The following is a 21,870-nucleotide window of genomic DNA, read 5'->3' on the forward strand; positions in this document are numbered from 1 at the left end:
AGGTTTCATTTCCAAAACATTGTTTTAGACATGCATAGCCAAATCCAGTAGAAAATACCAAATTTCAAATCTTAAATTAAGACAAGTTTCAGTTTTCAGGTAGATTGTATATAGTCAGTTGGCCACCAGAGGAGAAGAGGCTTAGTTAAGACCTTCGTTCCCACTTTTTTCTTAAACCTTTTCTTTTGCATAAAGGAGGTATCTGCACGCAATTTTCATGGTAAGCTTGCAGGTGTGTGCTCGAAATTTCAGGGGGTCAAAATTGCATGAATTGAAGGAAGAATGCATAATTTGACAACATTGGCTGTAACAATGTTTTCGCCATTAAACTATCCAAATTATGACAGTACAGGTAATGTGCTCGGTTATCTGAACTTGGCAAACATTTTGATTCATTCAACTAATTATTGTAATTCTTATTAAAACATTGATAAAAATCATGTATTTTTTACTTCATTTTCAAATCTTGTGAGTAGGTAAAACACCAATGCCATTGAATTGTTACAATAAAACCACTATAACTGTATATCGAGATATGCCTGAACGAATTTTTGACGAAAATTGCTTAATGAGATATGGTATGTAGTGGATGAGTGATATAATTGTAACAATGCTTAAAAACACCAAAATACTAAAATCATAAAGAAAAATGATGTTTCAAGTTTTTCTATGAACATCATTTGTTTTATTGTTAGGGATCAGTTTACTACAGGAGTACACTGAATAATGTACATCATTGAAAAGCTTGCATATGATCATGATTTTAAAACAGGTGGAAATAGATGCCATCTTGAAAGATGACCCTTTATATAGCATGCGCGTGTGAGTGAGTGAGTGAGTGAGTGAGTGTGTGTGTGTGTGTGTGTGTGTGTGTGTGTGTGTGTGTGTGTGTGTGTGTGTGTGTGTGTGTGTGTGTGTGTGTGTGTGTGACTGCTTGTACTAGTCCTAGTCCTGACTGATGCCGATGTTATAGTGCTAGCTCACATAGATGGCTGTAGTTTAACATGGATACCCCACCAGACACAGTTTACTGACTCCGAGCCGAGCAGTTCTTGTTTTAGCCCCTTAATGCCGAGTGTCAGATAGGGTAACAACAAGTACCATCGTATAACGTCTTTGGTATGACGCGGCCGGGGATCGAACACAGGTCTACCGCTCTCCGGGCGGACGCTCTAACACTAGACCATGGAGATGGTCCTTTGCTTTTTCCGAGGCAGCCCAAAATAATAACAACTGGGTCAGTATCTGACAGCAGGAGCAGACCCGTTAAGATTCCGGGGTAGAATAGGTCCTCTGCAACCCATGCTTGCCGTAAAAGGTGACTATGCTTGTCGTAAAAGGCGACTAACGGGATCGGGTGGTCAGGCTCGCTGACTTGGTTGATACATGTCATCGATCACAATTGCGTGGGTCGATGCTCATGATGTCAATCACTGTATTGTCTGGTCCAGACTCGATTATTTACAGACCGCCGTCATATAGCTGGAATATTGCTGAGTATGGCGTTGAACAACAAGCCAACCAACCAACAGGTGGAGTCAGCAGGAGTCATGGAGAATACATGGAGACAACACACACTCAGCCTGACCACCCGATTCCCGTTCAGGTCGACGTTTACGACAAGGATAAGGTACTTGGGGTCAATTCTGACACAGAATACCTTAAGACTGTCCCACTAGAACCATTACATACTTTTGGTTAACGTCAAACCGTTAATCGTCTTGGTCTTTTGAATAGTGAAGAAAGACGTATACGATTCGACCAATCACACAATAAGCAAATATCCAAACAATCATGGTATGGTCATTTAGGGTCAAGCGCTGCGTGAAACTTATCAACGTATTATGACCATTTGGGAAAGATAAGTTCCCTGTCTTAAAAGATCAAATAACTCCCTCTTTATGTGTTGTTATAGGTATGGTGATTAAGTGTACACGGTCATGAAGATATGACTTCTATTTTCTCTCGCCACTGGCCAGTACAAACATTAGTGTCCACGTATGTTGTGTTGACGAAGGAGTTGGCTTCTTTGCAAATGAAGGGCAAAATGAGAATTCTTCTGTCAGTGAAGATCTTTCTTTTGTTGCACCTTGCTCAAAACCTAAATGGTGAAGCAATTTCTCCAAGCAAGGCAATAACTCATGGTGGACAGAAAGATGCCCAAAATGATGTCTATACCTCTCGATATGCGTACTTGTTGGCACTACAGAGTTCAATGGACATGTTGGAACAACGGCTGGGGCAAGGAATCTCGACAGTAGAGCAGGAAAACAAGAATGAAGAATGGGTCAACAAGAAACAGAGTGAAGTAAATCTTACAGGAAAAGCCAAGGGTAAATAAAACAGTCAAAATGAATGTATTTGGAAATCTTGCTTTTAGGTAAAAAAAAGCTTATGTTTTGACGGCATAATATCAGGTATTTCATGATGTCATGAACAAAACTGTGTCTAGTGTACAGACACTAGTGGTTGGAAGTACGACAGTATCTCTTAAAATACCAACCAGCTCTTAAATTGTTCAGATACAGTCGGTAACTTATTCCATTACCAACTTCAATAAAAGCCCATTGTGGGTATATCACTTGTTTCACCAAGTGCGTCTGTGAAGGACATATCTGTAATGAGCAAGCTTGTTTTGGTTTGGTTTGGTTTGTTGTTTTACGCCGCACTCAGCAACATCCCAGCTATGTGACGACGGTCTGTAAAGTCTGGACCAGCCAATCCACTGATTTACATCATGTTTGTTTGATTGTTTGTTGTTTAACGCCGCACTCGGCAATATTCCAGCTATATGACGGCGGTCTGTAAATAAATCGAGTCTGGACCAGACAATCCAGTGATTCACATCATGAGCATCGATCCACGCAATTTGGATACGATGACATGCATCAACCAAGTCAGCGCCTTTTACGACAAGCTTGTAGGGCCATAAAATGAAATAAGAATAAACTACGTGCTCGATTGGAAGCCGATAAGAATAATGTGTGCTTGCATATGATCAATCATGGAATGACACTGCTGGCATAACTTGAAGAAAGTTTCAAACTGTACCTGTCTGAGACAATTTGATCATAATTACAAAACCTTGGGTGTCATTCCAAAGGAATAATATTACAACTTCGCTGTGTTATAAGCTTTCAAAGGTGATTACATCGATCCTAAGCAAGGTTACACATTGACATGGTTAGTTGAAGCGGAGCTTTCCAGAATTTGAATAACCATTTCAACGATTAGACATGCTCTAACCAATTCGACAGTGGCTACTGATCAAGGACCTAAGAACCTCAAGTGTTTAAAACAGGACTGTTTTGATAACCGTGTTTTTAAAGACGTTCACGAACTGTAATATTGAATGATGTCAGTATGATCAAGAATTACTTAACTTGTTTCAGGGTTCTCAAACCGTAACTATGCTGGCGTGATACTTTTCTGTAAAGAGGACATATCAGGTTTATGTGCAAGCCGTCAACATCCTGGTGTCTTCTACTACATTCGAGGCGCGAAAAAAAAAGAAAAAGGTGAAAGCATTATCTACGCATACGACACCAATAAACGGTCAATTATCGTTGAGATCAGTTTGGATGCTGTCAACACTGACTGGGAAGATATCGCATGTGGTCCTTGTGATTCGGATGGATTTGGACATTGTATTTATGTATCTGATACTGGAAATACAGGAGAAGGTCCTGTTAATCTGATCTACAAGGTGCAGGAACCAGAGGAAGTGATACAGGGTCGTAAACTGTCTCTCGGGGAGGACGAAATCGAGGTCATCGGTTTTGAGTAAGCTGATTCGCTGTACTTTGGTCAAGCATTACCTTTTACATGTTTACAGATATTTTTTCAAAAATCTCCTTGAGAGTCGGTCGTAAAACAATATCGACCTCTTTCTTTTTTTAATTTTCTTATTACACTAGTGTTTTTCCAAATAATTATATATGTTGCTATTGAAATTGGCATATATTGAATATTGCAATTGGTGTATTGAGTTTGAACTGATTGTCACGAGTTACATTTTGATGCTGTATTGTATGTTATTGTTCAACAGAATATTTTAGAGATACGCACAATGTGTTGTCAATGTAGAGCTAGCTTACCTGTCGGTTCAACCATGCTAGATTTAACATTTGAAACCTCACTGGCGCACACGGTTCCAAATTCAATTTAACACGGTTAAATGAAGCCAACATCAAGTGGACATCCCTAAAGTTTAGATCTACACTGCACGTCACTAGTACGATGTCTCACCGCTCAAAATTCAATTTAACACGGTTAAATGAAGCCAACATAAAGTGGGCATCCCTAAAGTTTAGATCTACACTGCACGTCACTAGTACGATGTCTCACCGCTCAAAAATTCAATTTAACACGGTTAGATGAAGCCAACATAAAGTGGGCATCCCTTAAGTTTAGATCTACACTGCACGTCACTAGTACGATGTCTCACCGCTCAAAAATTCAATTTAACACGGTTAGATGAAGCCAACATAAAGTGGGCATCCCTAAAGTTTAGATCTACACTGCACGACACTAGTACGATGTCTCACTGCTCAAAATTCAATTTAACACGGTTAGATGAAGCCAACATAAAGTGGGCTTCCATAAAGTTTAGATCTACACGGCACGTCACTAGTACGATGTCTCACTGCTCATATGTCGTCACAGTCGGTTAAAGAAAAACGTCAATTTGAAGGTCTCTGTTCCTAAAACTTGAAATGTACACTCTTAGTCGATCTGGGGTTTTTCTGCCGAAAATTTCGAACTTTCAATGTTGTTGTTACAGCAACTGTCGTTTTGTAACGTGAAATTCTATGTATCATGATTTGAAAACCATCTGTTTCAATCAGAGATGTTTATTGTGATTAAAAGCTGTGATCGATATTTGTCTAAATTCATGTTTTTTTATGAAACCATGTTTTTTTTTTACTTATACTTTTGGTCATGTTACAGACGATTATATCTAATCTATGGAAACCATTATTGCAGAGAAATAATGACGGTGATAATGTCCTGATCACCTGTTGGTAGTGTTGAAAAGGGCGATTTTAACGTATAGCCTCCATTAGACTGTTTTGTTTGTTTATTTGTTTGTTGTTTAACGCCGCACTCGGCAATATTCCAGCTATATGACGGTGGTCTGTAAATAATCGAGTCTGGACTAGACTATCCAGTGATTTACATAATGAGCATCGATCCACGCAATTGAAAAACGATGACATGCATCAACCAAGTCAACGAGCCTGACCACCCGATCCCGTTGGTCGCCTCTTACGACAAAGCATTACCAAAATATACAAGTTCATATACCACTGTGATCATTGTAGTCGGGGCGGTCGGGTAGCCTAGTGGTTAAAGCGTTCGCTCGTCACGCAGAAGACCCGGGTTCGATTCCCGACATGGGTACAATGTGTGAAGCCCATTTCTGGTGTCCCCCGCCGTGATATTGATGGAATATTGCTAAAAGCGGCGTAAAACCAAACTCACTCACTCGTTGTAGTCAGTTTGCGACGGTGTACTTCAACAGATGATATGCGAAAATAAACAGTTAAGTTCAGTTCCTTAGGAACAACATTCCTTCTACTGCCAAGAAATCTTTTCAATCTCTGAAAAGGTATCCATTTTGATCTTTTCAGATCCACATTGAAGAATAGTAAGACACTCATGGTTTCACCAAGAGGCAGAATCTTCCTCATGGATTCTTCCCGCAAACCTGGAGGGTTATATGAAATCGATGAATATGAAGCCAAATACCTCTTTAATGTGGCTTTACCCAAGAGCAAGTCACACGAAGGTCCGAGTGGTGGAGATATATCTGTAGATGGTAAGGGATTCCTTATCAAGTTCAAAGAGGAGGTATTCTACTGGTATGTTGATGCAGAAGAAGATATGGAAAAGGTCCTCACCGATTCCAAACAGTCCATGCAACTCCCTTATTGGACAGAAACATTTGGCGAATCAGTTGCTTGGAGTCTTGATGGGGCATCCTACTTTACAGTCTCTGCAGGCTGTAACGAACCACTATATCGATATGAGAGACTTGATCATGCCACAACCGCAGTGTCAGATGAGTACGATGAATATGATGATGATGACTATGACGATGATGACTATGACGATGATGACGATGATGACGATGAAGATCGCTATGCGATGTCTCCGTTTGGTATCTTTGGTTCGCTTGTGTTTGGGTAGGCGTGATAATATGTACCTCAGAATTCTGTAATGATCATCTTTATCTTGAAACATCATACCTGAGGTGTTTTCGGACCATGGGTTCAGAGATACAGTGATCCTGCAGATATATATCGAGTAATGAAGACTAAACCCGTCAATGTTATACATAATCATATAAAATTGAACATTGACAACAAATTGTAGCTAATTCCTTTACACTTATTTATCCACCTGACCTAGCAATAAAACATCTCATATGTTTTGTAGTTCGATCTATGCATTAATATGTGAGTGAGTGAGTGAGTTTGGTCTTACACCTCTTTAAGCAATATTCCATGCAATATCACGGCGGGGGACACCAGACATTAATTTTGTGAGCGACTTTCCACACTGTACGACTGTATGACAAGAGGAATGACTAAATTTTCCCTTTTTGTCGAGCATATATTTTCCAGTAGCTCCAGCCTATGTCTATATTTTACTTTTGGGGTACAATCGAGCAAGCTCTCTCTTTACAAAGATTTCAAAGAGCGTCATACGATTCTTGCTCAAAAGTCGTTTGATCAGGGTTACAACATTCAAATCCTTAGTTAAGCTTCAAGAATTTGTTTGGCGGAGAGCATTTCCAAAGTTGACGATCAGTGACGAAAATGATCATCAAAGCAATTCATGAGTTTGACAACCAAATGTTCTCGTGAACAAAAACCAAATGTTCTCGTGTTTGTTCAAGTGAAGACTTGACGTGATTGACATGTTCTTGTCACGGAAACCACCGTTGGGGCAGGATACGCTCCCCATTTTGCGAGCACCTGGTATCATCACCATTTAAAAGTGATTCATGAACACATGAAACACCGTCATACAGCTGGAATATTGCTGAGTGCGGCGTTAAATAACAAACAAACAAACAAACATTAACATGTATTCAAAATCGAAAAATGGACTGTGCAATTGGCAGAAATATTTCTTATGAATATTGAAATAGTCGTGTCGCTTTTGTTTACGACAAGGTGAGGGGAAGTTTTTTGGTTTGGTTTGTTGTTTAACACCGCACTCAGCAATATTCCAGCTATATGACGGCGGTCTGTAAATAATCGAGTCATGCATCAACCAAGTCAGCGAGCCTGACCACCCGATCCCATTAGTCGCCTTTTACGACAAGCATAGTCACCTTTTACGGCAAGCATGGGTTGCTGAAGTCCTATTCTGCCCCGGAATCTTCACGTGTCGGGGGGAAGTACTGCTGCAATGTTCTTTAGACTGACGTCAATTCACAAAACCTAATTTATAGAACCTTTGCACAATAAAATATGTCAATTATTTTCTCACAGGTGAAAATGTGTTTCAGGGTTTTTGTCACAATTTTGTATCCGTGTTTTATGTGGTTAAATTGTTTAACAAACCTAAACTCTCTCTCAAATACATGAAGTTGCATCCATGAGGATTTAAATTAGTCCCCAGTAATCTGTAATGCCCAGCTGCTGCCATTTTCAGCAGACCCGTGAAGATTCCGGGGTAGAATAGATCTTCAGCAACCTATGCTTGCCGTTAAAGGTGACTATGCTTGTCGTAAAAGGCGACTTATGGGATCGGGTGGTCAGGCTCGCTGACTTGGTTGATTCATGTCATCGATCCCAATTGCGTTTATACAGATGTCAGTTATATATAAAAGAGTCTCTCTCTCTCATTTGTTCCATGCATGCACTCGTAATGCTGAGAAACTGGGTTCGATTCCCATATTGGTACAACACGGGATATAGCTAGGTTTCGTTGAGCTGTTTAAAGGTTGGGAGTTCAAATACTTAGAGTACACATACACTTCATGTATGTATCTGTATCAGGCAAATCAGTTTCTGGCAGCAGTAGCAAGGTCATGGAGGCAAGGAAACCCATTTAACCTGATTCCCGTTCAAGTCGACTTTTACGACAAGCATACGGTACTTGGGATCAATTCTAACACAGAATACCTAAAGGCTGCTCCCACTACAACTATTACATATTTGTTTAACAACAACCGTTAATCGTCTTGGTCTTTTGAATAGTGAAGAAAGACGAATACGATTCGATCAATCACACAATAAGCAAATACCCAAACAATCAATGGGTATGGTCATTTAGGGTCAAGCGCTGTGTGAAACCTATTAACGTATTATGACCAATTATGAAAGATTAGTTCCCTCTCTTAAAAGATCAAATCACTCCTTCTATATGTATTGTTATAGCTATAGTGATTAGGTGTACAAGATCAAGATATGATTACTATTTTCTCTCGCCATTATGGCAAGCAATGACCAATACAAACATTACTGTTTGACGAAGGAGTTCTTTGCAAATGAAGGGCAAAATGAGAATTCTTCTGTCAGTGAAATTCTTTCTTTGGTTGCACCTTGCTCAAAACCTAAATGGTGAAGCAATTTCTCCAAGCAAGGCAATAACCCATGGTGGACAGAAAGATGCCCAAAATGATGTTTATACCTCTCGATATGCGTACTTGTTGGAACTACAGAGTTCAATGGACATGTTGGAACAACGGCTGGGGCAAGAAATCTCGACAGTAGAGGAGGAAAACAAGAATGAAGAATGGGTCAACAAGAAACAGAGCGAAGTTAATCTTACAGGAAAGGCCAAGGGTAAATCCAACACAGTCTTAAATGAATGTATTTGAACATCTTGCTTTTAGGTAAAAGAACTTTATGTTATGATATAACACGGTATAATGTCAGCTATTTTACGATGTCATGATCATAAGTGTTGGTTGGTTGGTTGGTCTGTTGTTTAACGCCGCCCTCAGCAATAATCCAGCTATATGACGGCGGTCTGAATAACCACTTCAGCGATTAGACATGCTCAAACCAATTCGACAATGGCTACTAATCAAAGACATAAGAACCTAAATTGTTTTGATAACCGTGTTTTTAAAGACGTTTAAGAACTGTAATATTGAATGATGTCAGCATGATCAAGAACTACTTGACTTGTTTCAGGGTTCTCAAACCGTAACTATGCTGGCGTGATACTTTCCTGTGAAGAGGACACATCAGGTTTATGTGCAAGCCGTCAACATCCTGGTGTCTTCTACTACATTCGAGGTGGGAAAAAAGATGAAAAAGGTGAAAACATTATCTACGCATACGACACCAATAAACGGTCAATTATCGTCGAGATCAGTTTGGATGCTGTCAACATTGACTGGGAAGATATCGCATGTGGTCCTTGTGATTCGGATGGATTTGGACATTGTATTTATGTATCTGATACTGGACATACAGGAGAAGGTCCTGTTAATCTGATCTACAAGGTGCAGGAACCAGATGAGTTGCCAGAGGGACAGGACCTATATCTAGGGGAGGATGAAATAGACGTCATTAGCTTTGAGTAAGCTGATACATTATACTTACACAGTTTCGGGTAAACCCCATCCCACAAGTGTTCGATAGGGTTTAAATCAGGGCTGAGGGCTGGCCACGGTAGAACACGGATGTTGTATTGTAAAGGCCCGTGAAGATCCGGGGGTAGAATATATCTTCAGCAACCCATGCTTGTCGTAAAAGGAGACTACGCTTGTCGTAAGAGGCGACTTCGCTTGTGGTAAGAGGCGACTAACGGGATCGGGTGGTCAGGCTCGCTGACTTGGTTGATGACGTCGGATCCCAGTGTCCCGGCTAATGTGTCGATATGTGTTCCTGTGGTCTATCGAGCACTTTCACTTGCAGTTAGGAACGGATGTCGCTGGTGTTGACAGGTTTTCTGCCGATCTTGTCGAGGTGTGGTGACCCTAGGACGACCGCTCCGAGGAAGGTCATCTGTGGTCCGTGTAGCATTGTATCGATGCAGGAGACGGTAAAATGTGGTTATGTTAACGTTGAAATGACGGGCAACATTCTGGAAGACTCACCAGCTTCCAAACGTCCGATAGCCTGGTTTCTCTGAATTTGAGTTAGGCGTGGCATTGTTGACCAAGGAGTGGTAGGTCCAAGAATCGGCCCCAGTTTTATACCCACTACAGTTCGTGACAGTTCCTGCATTTTCGATTTCGCGAGAAATGGGTGCATGATACCCACATATTCATTGTAATGGTGCGTTTTGGCGATTCGTTTTTTATGTTGCGTTTTTACTCGGGGTTTCCAAAATGCAACCAAAAATATTGATAACACCATCAGGCTTCACTACAGGGGGGGGCAATCACAGAGTTTGAACTTATTCTTTTGGTCATGTTACAGACGATTATATGTATTCTATGGGAAAAGATTTTGGTATAAAAATTAATGACGGTCATAATGTCCTGATCACCCTTTGGTTGTGATGAAAACGGCGATTTTTACTTATAGCCAAAACTAGAATGTTTTGTTTGTTTCTTTGTCATCATCATCATCATCATCATCATGTTTGTTGTTTAACGCCGCACTCAGCAATATTCCAGCTATATGACGGTGCTCTGTAATTAATCGAGTTTTGATCAGACAATCCAGTGCATGACATCATAAGCATCAACGAGTCTGACCACCCGATGCCGATTACGACAAGCATTACAAGAATGCACAGCAATTGATAATATATAAGTTCATATAACTGCGTTATCATTGTCGTCAATTTGCGATTGTGTATTTCAACAAGTGATATTGGTAAATAAACAGTAAAGTTCAATTTTTAAGGAAAAATATTCCTTCTGATGCCAAGAAATCTTTTGAATTTCTGATAAGGTATTCATTTTGATGATGTTTCAGATCCACCTTGAAAAATAGTAAGACACTCATGGTTTCACCAAGAGGAAGAATCTTTCTCATGGATTATTACAAAAAACCTGGAAGATTTTATGAAATCATTGAAAATGAAGCTAAACACCTCTTTGATGTTGCCTTACCCAAGGGCAACTCACGCCACGCTCCGAGTAGTGGCGATATATCTTCAGATGGTAAAGGATTCCTCATCATGTTCAAAAAGAAGGTATTCTACTGGTATGTTCACGCAGAAGAAGATATGGAAAAGGTCCTCACCGATTCCAAACAGTCCATGCAACTCCCTTATTGGATAGAACTATCGGGCGAATCAGTTGCATGGAGTCTTGATGGGGCATCCTACTTTACAGTCTCTGCAGGCTGTAACGAACCACTATTTCGATATGAGAGACTTGATCATGCCACAACCGCAGATTATGATGACGATGAATATGGCGCTGAGAAGACTGCGATTCATCGTTTAGGTTTTCTTTTCTTTGGGTAGGCATAATAATATGTACCTCAGAATTTTGCAATGATCATCTTTATCTTTAAACATCATACCTGAGGTGACTTCTTACCATTGGTTCAGAGATACAGTGATCCTGCAGATATTATATTGTGTAATAAAGACTTGCCCGTCAATGTTATACACAATAATATATATTTCAACATTGACTACAAGTTGTAGCTAATTCCTTCACACCGATCTACCCACCTGACCTAGCAATAAAACATCTCATATGTTTCATAGTTCGATTTATGCATTAATATTGTGAGCGACAACAAAACTTTCCACACGACTGTATGACACGATATGACTAAGTTTTCCCTTTTTGTCGAGCATTATTCCCGTAGCTCCAGCCTATGTCTATATTTCACTTTTGAGGTACACTCGTGCAAGCTCTATCTTTACAACGATTTCAAAGAGCGTCTTACGATTCTTGCTCAAAAGTCGCTTGATAAGGGTTACAGCATTCGAAATCTTAGTTTAGCTTTCAAGAAATTGTTTGGCGGAGAGCATTTCCAAAGTTGACGATCAGTGACAAAAATGATCATCAAAGCAATTCATCAGTCTAATTACCAAATGTTCTCGTGTTTGTTCAAGTGAAGACTTGACGTGCATTTGTATGCTCTTGTCACGGAAGCCACCGCTAGGACAGGCTACGATCACCGTTTTGCGAGCACCAGGGTGCACTTACATAAAGCGATCTTAGCGCTACAACTATTGTCGATCCTTAAGACTTCGGCTACAATCGCCATTCACTTGCACAAAGCGATTGTAGGTTAAGATCATCGAAAGCTTCAATCGAAACTTACAATTGGTCCGGAGTAGCTAAGATCGCTGTCGTCCCTGAATAAACTTGACAAAATGGCGTGCAAGACAGGGTCTGTTTCACATAAATAATCTGCTTTACATTCAATCACCCTCTTTATTTTGTTAAACTGAATGATTCGAATCGACACTTCAACAACACGAAGAACGCACTTCAGATTTTACGTCAGAAATATCGTTAATTTCGATGGTGAACCACATAACCATCGTGTTGAGAGCTAAAAGTAGTATTCCCACCCGTCTCAAGGCTGAAAGAAGGGTGGAACAACATACCTTTTCGCTTATCAAGGAGAGGAGAAAATAGAGAATTCTGTTTGAAAACAAAACAGCACCGACGCTCAAGATCCTTTTGGAAGAAGTTTCTTCAACTTATGAGAATTCAAGCGCCATGTTGTCAGTACGCAGGACACCTATAAGAAAATTTGAAAAGTCACATTAGCGCCGCGCTTTGAATATCGGACCAACAGTCGGTCACTCGCACTGTCGGGGTCCCGTCTGTGCATTCAAAATGGTTCGGTTTCCTTGATCTATCAGCTGAATTTATATCATGTCCGTACCATTTTGGAAGAGGGAAATCAGAGTACTCGCCAAAGACATTCATGTTTACTGTACCACCCTTTACTGAAGACGTAAAAATCAACACGCTCAAGTCTGCTTGCATGTCAGCTTCGAACGAAGGGCAAGGTCACCACTGGAATGAAAAAAGACAACCGTGATCTACTCAGCGTTTTACGCTAGTTTTGGGCCACATAATCAGAAATCAGGCATACTTCTACGGAGTTTTCGAATGATTTGTATCGGAAATGTTCACTTTGAGTGATCTGGTTGTGCAGTCGTGAACAAACAACTCCCGAAACAGTGCCACAAAATACGCTCCGAAGAGGACACTGATGGCACAACCGGACCATCCCAAGTAAGTCTAGATATCTGTCCAGATAGTTTAAACTGACTTCATTTCACCACGCTTATCCATTTACGTTAAATCAAATTGGAAGTTGCGAAATTAGTCGGGTGCGTCACGCTCAATGGGACCCTCGATCTATTGAACGGTAGTCGTATATTGTAAATGGATATAGCTCGATTATATAATGTCTGTGGAAGCTCAATGCATTACTTATATAGGATGCAAACCGAATTTGATGCGTGTGACAATCTTGTTTTGTTTAATAGAGTGTTTGTTAACATCCCTCGCTCACATATGAGATTGCTTCAGTTCTGCCCTGTAGTTGCAAAATGAATGACGTCTCGCGAATTTTTATGAATGAAAAAAATAGTCCCGGTGTGACAGAGGTCACGGTTATCCAATCAAAACGAATAAAACAAGGTCAAACTTGACGTGTGACGTACGAATTTAGTCTCTTACCACCTGTATTTTCACCACGTGGGTAATAAAAACCTAAGTCGTCTGCAATCGATTTGTAACGTCCGTGACCTTTCGGATAATTCAAGGGCAGCTAATCATAGTTTATACTCAAGATGGGAGTGGTTCCCCTTTGTATAAGCCCGTAGAGTAGAATCTACCTTGCCCAGTGTATTGATGATGTAGAATTGCTGAGCTCCCCCTGTATTTCTTTTGGGTCACATTCGTGACGGGGACGAGTGGAATCAATATCTGAATTTAAAAGAAAAAATACAAGTATTCATCAAACAAGCAAATACACAGGATGAGACCTTTGAGATTTATGTACATTTATCCCATAAATAGCAAAAGTGAAATTCACACTTTTTAAAAAATATAATTTATACCCAGTGAATAGATTTTAAACAACTGCTTTCTCGAAACATTCTTCATTATTTTTATTTCCCGTCCATGCATTCTTGAAATCCTTTCTGTGTTTTGAAAAGGAAATCATAACATCCTTTGTTTTAAGCAGCGAAACGAAACAATTGAAGGATATATTTTTTATCTTTCGAAAAGCTCCCCATTACAGATGGTCATACATTTACTTGTTATGTTATTAGGACATATTATTATATATTTCATTTTCATAATAATTATGTCACAAACATGAGCATGACGCATGTAAGGTACACTGTGAAGGGTGCTCACCTTGTCTGCCATGTTCACCCTCCTAAATTATGTATTTATCCGTATTTCAATACTTTAAATACAACATGAGTCGGTGTTCAATAGTCAATGAGTCAAGTTGCAATATCAAACAATTCCTAAATCACGACAGTGTTAATGCCGACAAAAATATATGCCGTCCTTTTAGTAATCGTTTCCTTCAAATAATTGGGACCTAAAACTGCTAAAACTGTGCAAGGTGCGATGGAGGGAGGTACTGTTGTGTGCCGTTACCGGTTCCACTTATTGTATGCGCAGCAAGCTTGCAGACAACTGTAGACAGTAGTCGAGTTAAGGATAATCCCAGCTCCACCGTTGAAGATTTTGAACGCACTCTTAAATCCAAGCCGTCTTACAATCGCGCCAAGATCGGTTAGTGCAATTGGAATAGTACAATTGTATGGTGATTGTAAAGTTGATTGGAGCCGCCTTGATTCAGTGCGACTTTAGACAACAAACAAACAACAGCAATATTCCAGCTATATGACGGCGGTCTGTAAATAATCGAGTCTGACCCAGACAATCCATTGATTGACATTATGAGCATCGATCTACGCAATGGCAAACACCGGTACGAAACAGCGGCCCAGGGGGCGCTGCGGAATTTCCGTCCTTGTTGCTAGCTCCGTATGCTATTGTTTACATACAAAATGCCTTCGCGCTGTTGCGTACCGCAATGTGACAGTCGTTCTGACGGCCACGGTTTTCCTCAAGATCCGGATATTTGCATAAAATGGCGTGTGGCGATTAGAAGAGAGGATCCGGCATCCAAGAAATTATGGAAACCAAGTCCATACTCAGTGGTTTGTCGTAATCACTTCCTTGACAGCGACTACAAGCCATCGGACACTGGTAAGCGTCATTAGCAACGAAGTTAGTAACCGAATGAACGGACTGATGTTATTTTTGTCCTTTACCTCAGAATCTGGTATTGGTGACCTACCAAATGCAATACAATATTCAGTAATTTTGATATGTAAATCAATCATGAATATAGTGTATTAGTCACGGTATGTTTTTTTTTTATCTGGGTGCACAATATTGGGCTCACCCAAATATTGGCAGAAAAAAATATGTCAGTCGTCCTCTGTGCCGCATTTTACTGAAATAAATAATATTTTTGGTCCTAATATTAATTATATGTATTGCTATGAAGGACTTTCAGTCAATTCTTTTTTACGTGTTTAATTAAATTTTACATAATTAGAATCTATTTAAATTATTCCCACCCTGAAGTTATGCCAGTCTTGAGTAGGCTTATATGCAAAAAACTGTTGAAGTGGATGTTCTATCTATTTAGGAGTAGACCAAATATAGTTCTATTACTATTATAGAGTTCTATACTATTAAATGAAGTTATCTTAATAATAATAATATTATTTCATTACCGTAAATTTGTCCCAACTAAAATAAACACCTTTTTTAAAATTCTGCTCAATGTTTTGGAATAATTTGCTTATGTCCTCATTGATAATATTTGTTCATGAATTTACCATGTTTATTGTTATTATGTGAACAATAACTAAATTCCTTATTACGATAAAACCTTAATTGACGATATTTTGAAATAATTCTATATATTTTATTTTCAGGAAAGAAAAGACGATTGAAGAGGGGTGCAATACCAACAGTGAAAGTGAATGAACCAAGGAAACCTAGACACTATGTTATAGATGTGGAAGATGTTCCTGATCTGGGAAGTGAGGTTGAAATTTGTTCACCAGGATGCGATGAAATTATTTGTCAGTCATATGCTGTTGATCATACAGAAGATGTGGCCATACAGTGCAGCTTGTTGTTTGAATCGAACTCCAGATTCTCGATTCATCACATAACTGATAATGACAAAGCAGTTTTGTATTACACTGGTTTTGACAATTATGATCATTTTATGTATTTCTTTCATGTACTTGGCCCCTCTGTCAATCATCTTTCATATCAGTGTTCTTTGATACCACCAGAAGATCAGCTTTTTATGACTTTGTTAAAATTCAGACAGGCAAGAGATGATTTTGACCTTTCCATGTTGTTTCATATCAGTGAAAGTACTGTATCAACATTAATTCTCACATGGACAAACTTTTTGTACTTCTGTAACCAGGGTTACCAGGGTTACCGCACAGGTAGACTGACCAGAATGATGGATGAGGACTGTATAGCAAGTGTTTCTCTGATACATGGGACCTAACAAGCTGAGTTTGGTAAATACCATCACTAATGAACGTATAGAGCTACCCAGGAAGGTATCTCTATCATGGGTTAAGGCAGGTAGACTGACCAGAATGATGGATGAGGACTACACAGCAAGTGTTTCTCTGATACATGGAAAATAACAAGCCGAGTTTGATAAATACCATCACTAATGAGCGTATAGAGCTACCCAGGAAGGTATCTCTATCATGGGTTAAGGCAGGTAGACTGACCAGAATGATGGATGAGGAATACATAGCAATTGTTTCTCTGATACATGGGAACGTACAATATCCCATAGTTGTTAACGAATCGGGTAGACCTTCTGCTCCACTATCTTGCACCGTCGCTACTCAAACAGCTGCTGTTGGGGATGTAAAATTAATTTATCCGTCAGTTCCGCAGAGACCAGAGAGCATTGAAATGTCACAGTTTTAGAAATCTAAGTGATCTCAGACATACTAGTGTCCTCTTGTACAAATGTTGATGTTATATTGTATTCAAAGATGTTGATTAGACCAGATGTTGATTAGACCAGATGTTGATTATATTATAGATGTTGTATACATGAATATATGGTATACAAATGTGTGTACTTATGAATTGATGATAAAATGTATTGAATTTATGAGAGAAGATATATCTGTTATATGTTACAGGTATATTGAATAAGGTGCATTGCATTGCATCGCAGGTTGTTTTGTGATTGTTTAAAAATGTATACTGTATTGGTAGATGCAGATGTTATATACAGAAATATTTGTGAGCAATTTTACTGATAGAAATATGTATGTTGTGGCATGTTTGATGTCTTCAATACTTGTTGATGGACCGTAACCATCAAAAAGGGAACATTGGGTAGTACCCTATATAAATGCATGCTCAGAAATGTAACATTAAGTTGATGTTGTGTTGAAAAAAAAATATAGTAATCTGTTGTGTGTTTTAAATTGAGGTGTTGATTATGAAGCATGATATAGATACTGTAGCTATTTGCTTTGAAGTAGTTAAAATGATACCTAAACAAAATGAATGTTCTCAACGTATATAATATACCGTAGTCTACATACTGGCAAGTTATGCAAAAACCTAATCAGTCTGATTGCAAATGTAAATAGAACTGCTTGGCCGCAATCAGACTATACGCTTTAAACGTGCCATGATAGTTCACGGGGGTTTGGTGTGGCTAGCTCGTACCCCGAAGTTTAGTGCAATTTGTGATATCGTTTGTGATTCCAATTATCTCTTTAGAGCATATCGCATACAATTACGCATATTTCACTTATCGCTTATCACGCACTTGCTTGGCTAGTCACCGGTCGTTGACCACAGGGGTACACCTCCAATAGTTAGACGTCCGTGTAAGACATTGTTGTGTCCTGCTATATATATCTCAGTATTGTGAGTAATTATATTGTATTTAGTTATCATCAATTACCTATAGACTAAAAATGAACAGAAATAGGATTACTGGTGCTTTTAAAAATTCCACCAATCATGGTGAAACTGTCACCATTATGCAGAGACAGGTGAGGACATGGGCTGAATGGTCCTTGTTCTTTGCACAACTGTTGACTTTAAGTGAAGTTGACATGCCTGAAGTTATTTATTTAGAGGTACCAGAACTGATATCTCCATATATTCATGAGGAGATTTTGGCAATCTTCGCTTATGATTTAAAGGAACCTATTTTCGACAACCGGTTGCCCATCGCCACCACTATGAAAAATAGACGGTACCGAAAATTTCAAATTCGACCCATAACCATGGTCATATATGGGATGTATTTCGGCTTCTTTGATATTGTTAAGTTGGGATTAGTCGGCATGTTGACACCGTCTAATGTAGGAGATTCTTTAATCATATGTTATGCTTCACCCTATCGAAAAAAATTGATGCCCTTCTATGCTTACTTGCGAGGAGCTGGGTATACTACTGATCAAGTAAATAAGTTTTGTGTATTTGGGGATGAAGGTAATTTAAACATTCAGCTTAGGTTGCGGTGGACACCACTTGCCCACAATGATCATTTCCCTTTCCACAATACCTGGAAAAGGTGTGGATATTGCCTGGAGGACTTGCTTGATGTAGACCCTTATGCAAGTAAGGGCTACGAAGTACAGCATTGTGCGTGGTGTAAACGCATGTACCATGCAACATGTGCCATGCATGTGTTGATTATTTCCAAAAAGGTCAAGTTTGTGTTAAGGGATAGTATTGCTGGCACATTAGGCAGGATGACAGAACAGGACAATGGACATTTGTTTGTTGATAGCAATAATGCACTTCGGTGTGAAGTATGTCAGGTTAGGATGGATGCTAATATACGAGGGGATATATCAGATACTCTGGCACTACCCTATTTTGAGGCCCAAAGAAGGTCCGGGACTACCACCAGCTATGCTTGTGAGGTGGTCCGAAGTTTATTTCCAGATGGCATGGCATTTGGAATGATAGGGAATGAGTTCCAATTCCTCATTCCAGAACTCCAGATGGACGATCCTCTCGAACATCAGGACTTTTATGCAACCATCTCAGAATATCAGTTAGAATTTCCTAACGCTTCGGAAAGTCAAACTTTCCACTATCGGACTTGTAGGGATGAGCAGCCTCATTCTACAAGATGGTGGAGAGCCGCTTTCCTCGTAAATTTTTCTCATTTGATGGTACATCACTGGCCTTATTCAGACCAGTTTATTCGAGGTGGATTTTTCCCAATAAGAGCAAGTCCACCTCCTGTTGTGGTCCCTAATATACAGGTAGTTGATAGTGACAGTGACAGCGAAAGTGACGCTTCATCAGACTCAGGTCTACACTTTAGAGTTAACCCTGACGACTTGGACTGGTTAATCTAGGGAGTACTAAGGATACATGATTAGGACATTGATGATAAGTTGTTAGTTGGTGTTGTGATTTGTTGTGCCTGAAGAAAAAAAAAAATGCTCATATGTCTATATATATATACCTGAAGTTAAGCGTTGAGAATCTGACTATCTGCATCTACCGAAGAAATTTTTTTTTATAAACCTGAAACCTTTACAAAGAATGATAATTTGATTATATCTTAATAAGCTTCAGATGTTATTCTCAGATAGGTACAACCCAAGACAGATCCTATCTGAGACATTACTTTGTAAAATTTTATTATATTGATTTATCTGGTCCTCAGATACATACATACACATCTTGTTACATATTGATATTGTACCATTGTATTTACATCTTATATTTTATTATCATTGGTCAATCGCATGGGACATGCTCTACAACGGGAAGGGCATGTGTAACCAGGGTATTTTGGAAAAAGGGTTTTTAATATTTACTTAAAATGTAGTTTACTAAATTGAGCTTTTGGGTAAAATATGGATGCATATGAGAGAAGTGACCGTACGGGGTGAGGGCATAACCCCCAGGGCAAATGATTATCGATTTTACTTCTCTTAGTGATAGAGATAACATTTTCATTAGTACAATGAAATTAGCAGAATCTGGTCTTGCAATATAAGTATCAGAGGGGAAATGAATGGATGGAACAAACTGTCAGTCTTGAAATGATCGAATATTTCTCACTACTACTGCTTGATTGGAATGTCTGATTAACATGATTAAGCATCTTTAAGACGCTTTCCAGTCTGACAGAGTGTTGGATTTTTGTCATAAAGAGGTTGAATTATGAGTATGTTATTAAGAGTTTATCGGTTGACCAATGAGTTAGGAAATTAGCTGAAGGTTTGGTTTAGAAGGGCTTGATAGAAGAACTGATTGGAACGGAAATTGGGGTTCATATGGAGGGGAGCGTTAGGACTCATTTCACATGACGTCAAATACTATTTCGGTGTGGGGAGCAAAAATTATCATGGATAGTATTTAGGGAGTTGTCCGAGAGTGGTGCGGGGAGTCGGGAGGAGACAGCTGAACAGAAAGGTTCACTGTGATTTTGGGATCCCGAGTCAGAAAAGAAGTAGAGGTAACGTTCATCAGAAAAACCATCAGGCTCTTCAACCATCATATAGGTATGTGTTGTATTTATATCAGGCAACAACAAGAACTAATCTGAGGACCATGTGTACATGTTTATGATTAATTCTATCATAAATAAAAAGAGGCTGGAGCAAACCATCGGACTTGTGATTTTCAAGAGAGCTACATCATCCCTAGAACCAAGGAGTAGTTGATAGGTAGAAGTGACCATAGGTAGAAGGGTAAAGTACCCGGAACCTAAGGTTACACTTCCAACTGACTGAGCTAAACATATGGGCATCACATGACACCGTTCAAGATACAATGCCAGAAAACTTCAAGGAGCGCTTCCCATCAACAAGGGTCATTCTAGATGCAACTGAGACTCTGATTTGTAAGCCAGGCAATGTAGATTACCAGAGGGCCACTTTCTCAAGGTACAAGAACAGGAACACTCTGAAAACTATGATTGGTTGTTCTCCTCGAGGTCTTGTTACCTATGTCAGTGACAGTTATGGTGGATCAACAAGTGACAGGCAGATTATTGAGAGGTCAGAGTTGTGCATGCCAGGTGTGTTTTGTGCAAGAGACAGTATTATGGCGGACAGAGGCATTATGGTGCAGGACATATTTTCATCTTCAGATGTAAAAGTCAACACTCCAACAATGCTCAAGGGTCGAAGTCAGCTTGAACCCCAAGAGGTAGTCCACGACCGCAGAGTATCATCCAAGAGAATTCATATTGAGCGTGTTATTGGACTTGGCAAAACTTACAAAATTCTTAAGAGGGAGCTTCATCCATCAAAAGTTCCACTAGGCTCTAGAATTGTTCGAATTTGCTATATGTTGTCAAACTTTCGCCCAAGCATTGTCAACCGACTTGCATGAACAAATGGCCATTCTAAACATACTTCACACATTCATGTATGTTTGTATGTCCTAGTGTGAGGTCTGTTCATAGCATTGAAAGTACAACAGTTTACTGCTAGTAGACAGGTGTGATTGTCTACTGTGACTGTATGGTGGGTATTAGACACGGCTCACTGCTGTATGATTACTGTTTACTCTGTTCCTTAATGATCTTGTTCAACTAATACAATCCGGAAACTGCAAAGGTATGTTTGTGAATGAGTTAGTTGATAAAATTAGAACATTGATGTTTGCTGATGGCATTGTGAATGCAAGTGACGCTATTGTCAAATTGCAGAAATCAGATGTAGCAAGCTTTTGTGGCAAATATGTTATGAATGTAAATTTAGATGAAACAATTATGATTGTATTTTGCAGAGGAGGACTTTTCAAACAAATTGAAAAATGGTGGTTCAAAGGTGAAATACTTTAAATTGTATCAGCATACAAGTGCTTGTGGATATTTGACACCCCAAAGTCTTAATGGGGTTTGGTTAGAAATACATTAGCACAACAAC

General features: G+C 39.4%; 3 protein-coding genes across 3 annotated transcripts; all 3 read left to right on the plus strand.

Moving 5' to 3' along the window:
• Positions 1 to 2,008: 2,008 nt before the first annotated feature.
• Positions 2,009 to 6,669, plus strand: LOC124130937. Its single transcript, XM_046493993.2, has 3 exons — positions 2,009 to 2,333; positions 3,393 to 3,783; positions 5,634 to 6,669. Exons 1-3 carry the CDS (start codon positions 2,036 to 2,038, stop codon positions 6,190 to 6,192), a joined length of 1,248 nt encoding a protein of 415 aa, XP_046349949.2. The 5' UTR covers positions 2,009 to 2,035; the 3' UTR covers positions 6,193 to 6,669.
• Positions 6,670 to 8,518: 1,849 nt separating this feature from the next.
• LOC124130938 lies at positions 8,519 to 11,554 on the plus strand. Its single transcript, XM_046493994.2, has 3 exons — positions 8,519 to 8,804; positions 9,159 to 9,549; positions 10,899 to 11,554. The coding sequence occupies exons 1-3, from the start codon at positions 8,519 to 8,521 to the stop codon at positions 11,392 to 11,394; spliced, it is 1,173 nt and encodes a 390-aa protein (XP_046349950.2). The 3' UTR covers positions 11,395 to 11,554.
• Positions 11,555 to 20,767: 9,213 nt separating this feature from the next.
• LOC125377349 lies at positions 20,768 to 21,331 on the plus strand. Its single transcript, XM_048390390.1, has one exon. It carries the CDS (start codon positions 20,768 to 20,770, stop codon positions 21,329 to 21,331), a length of 564 nt encoding a protein of 187 aa, XP_048246347.1.
• Positions 21,332 to 21,870: the final 539 nt, after the last annotated feature.

Source organism: Haliotis rufescens, unplaced genomic scaffold (genome assembly GCF_023055435.1).
Source record: "Haliotis rufescens isolate VD_foot unplaced genomic scaffold, xgHalRufe1.0.p SCAF_9, whole genome shotgun sequence".
NCBI classification, from domain to species: domain Eukaryota; kingdom Metazoa; phylum Mollusca; class Gastropoda; order Lepetellida; family Haliotidae; genus Haliotis; species Haliotis rufescens.

Coding starts and splice junctions, on each gene's coding strand:
- LOC124130937 (XM_046493993.2), top strand. CDS start 2,036: ATGAAGGGCAAAATGAGAATTCTTCTGTCAGTGAAGATCTTTCTTTTG. Junction 2,334..3,392: donor TCTTACAGGAAAAGCCAAGG/GTAAATAAAACA, acceptor AACTTGTTTCAG/GGTTCTCAAACCGTAACTAT. Junction 3,784..5,633: donor ATCGAGGTCATCGGTTTTGA/GTAAGCTGATTC, acceptor TGATCTTTTCAG/ATCCACATTGAAGAATAGTA.
- LOC125377349 (XM_048390390.1), top strand. CDS start 20,768: ATGCCAGAAAACTTCAAGGAGCGCTTCCCATCAACAAGGGTCATTCTA.
- LOC124130938 (XM_046493994.2), top strand. CDS start 8,519: ATGAGAATTCTTCTGTCAGTGAAATTCTTTCTTTGGTTGCACCTTGCT. Junction 8,805..9,158: donor TCTTACAGGAAAGGCCAAGG/GTAAATCCAACA, acceptor GACTTGTTTCAG/GGTTCTCAAACCGTAACTAT. Junction 9,550..10,898: donor ATAGACGTCATTAGCTTTGA/GTAAGCTGATAC, acceptor ATGATGTTTCAG/ATCCACCTTGAAAAATAGTA.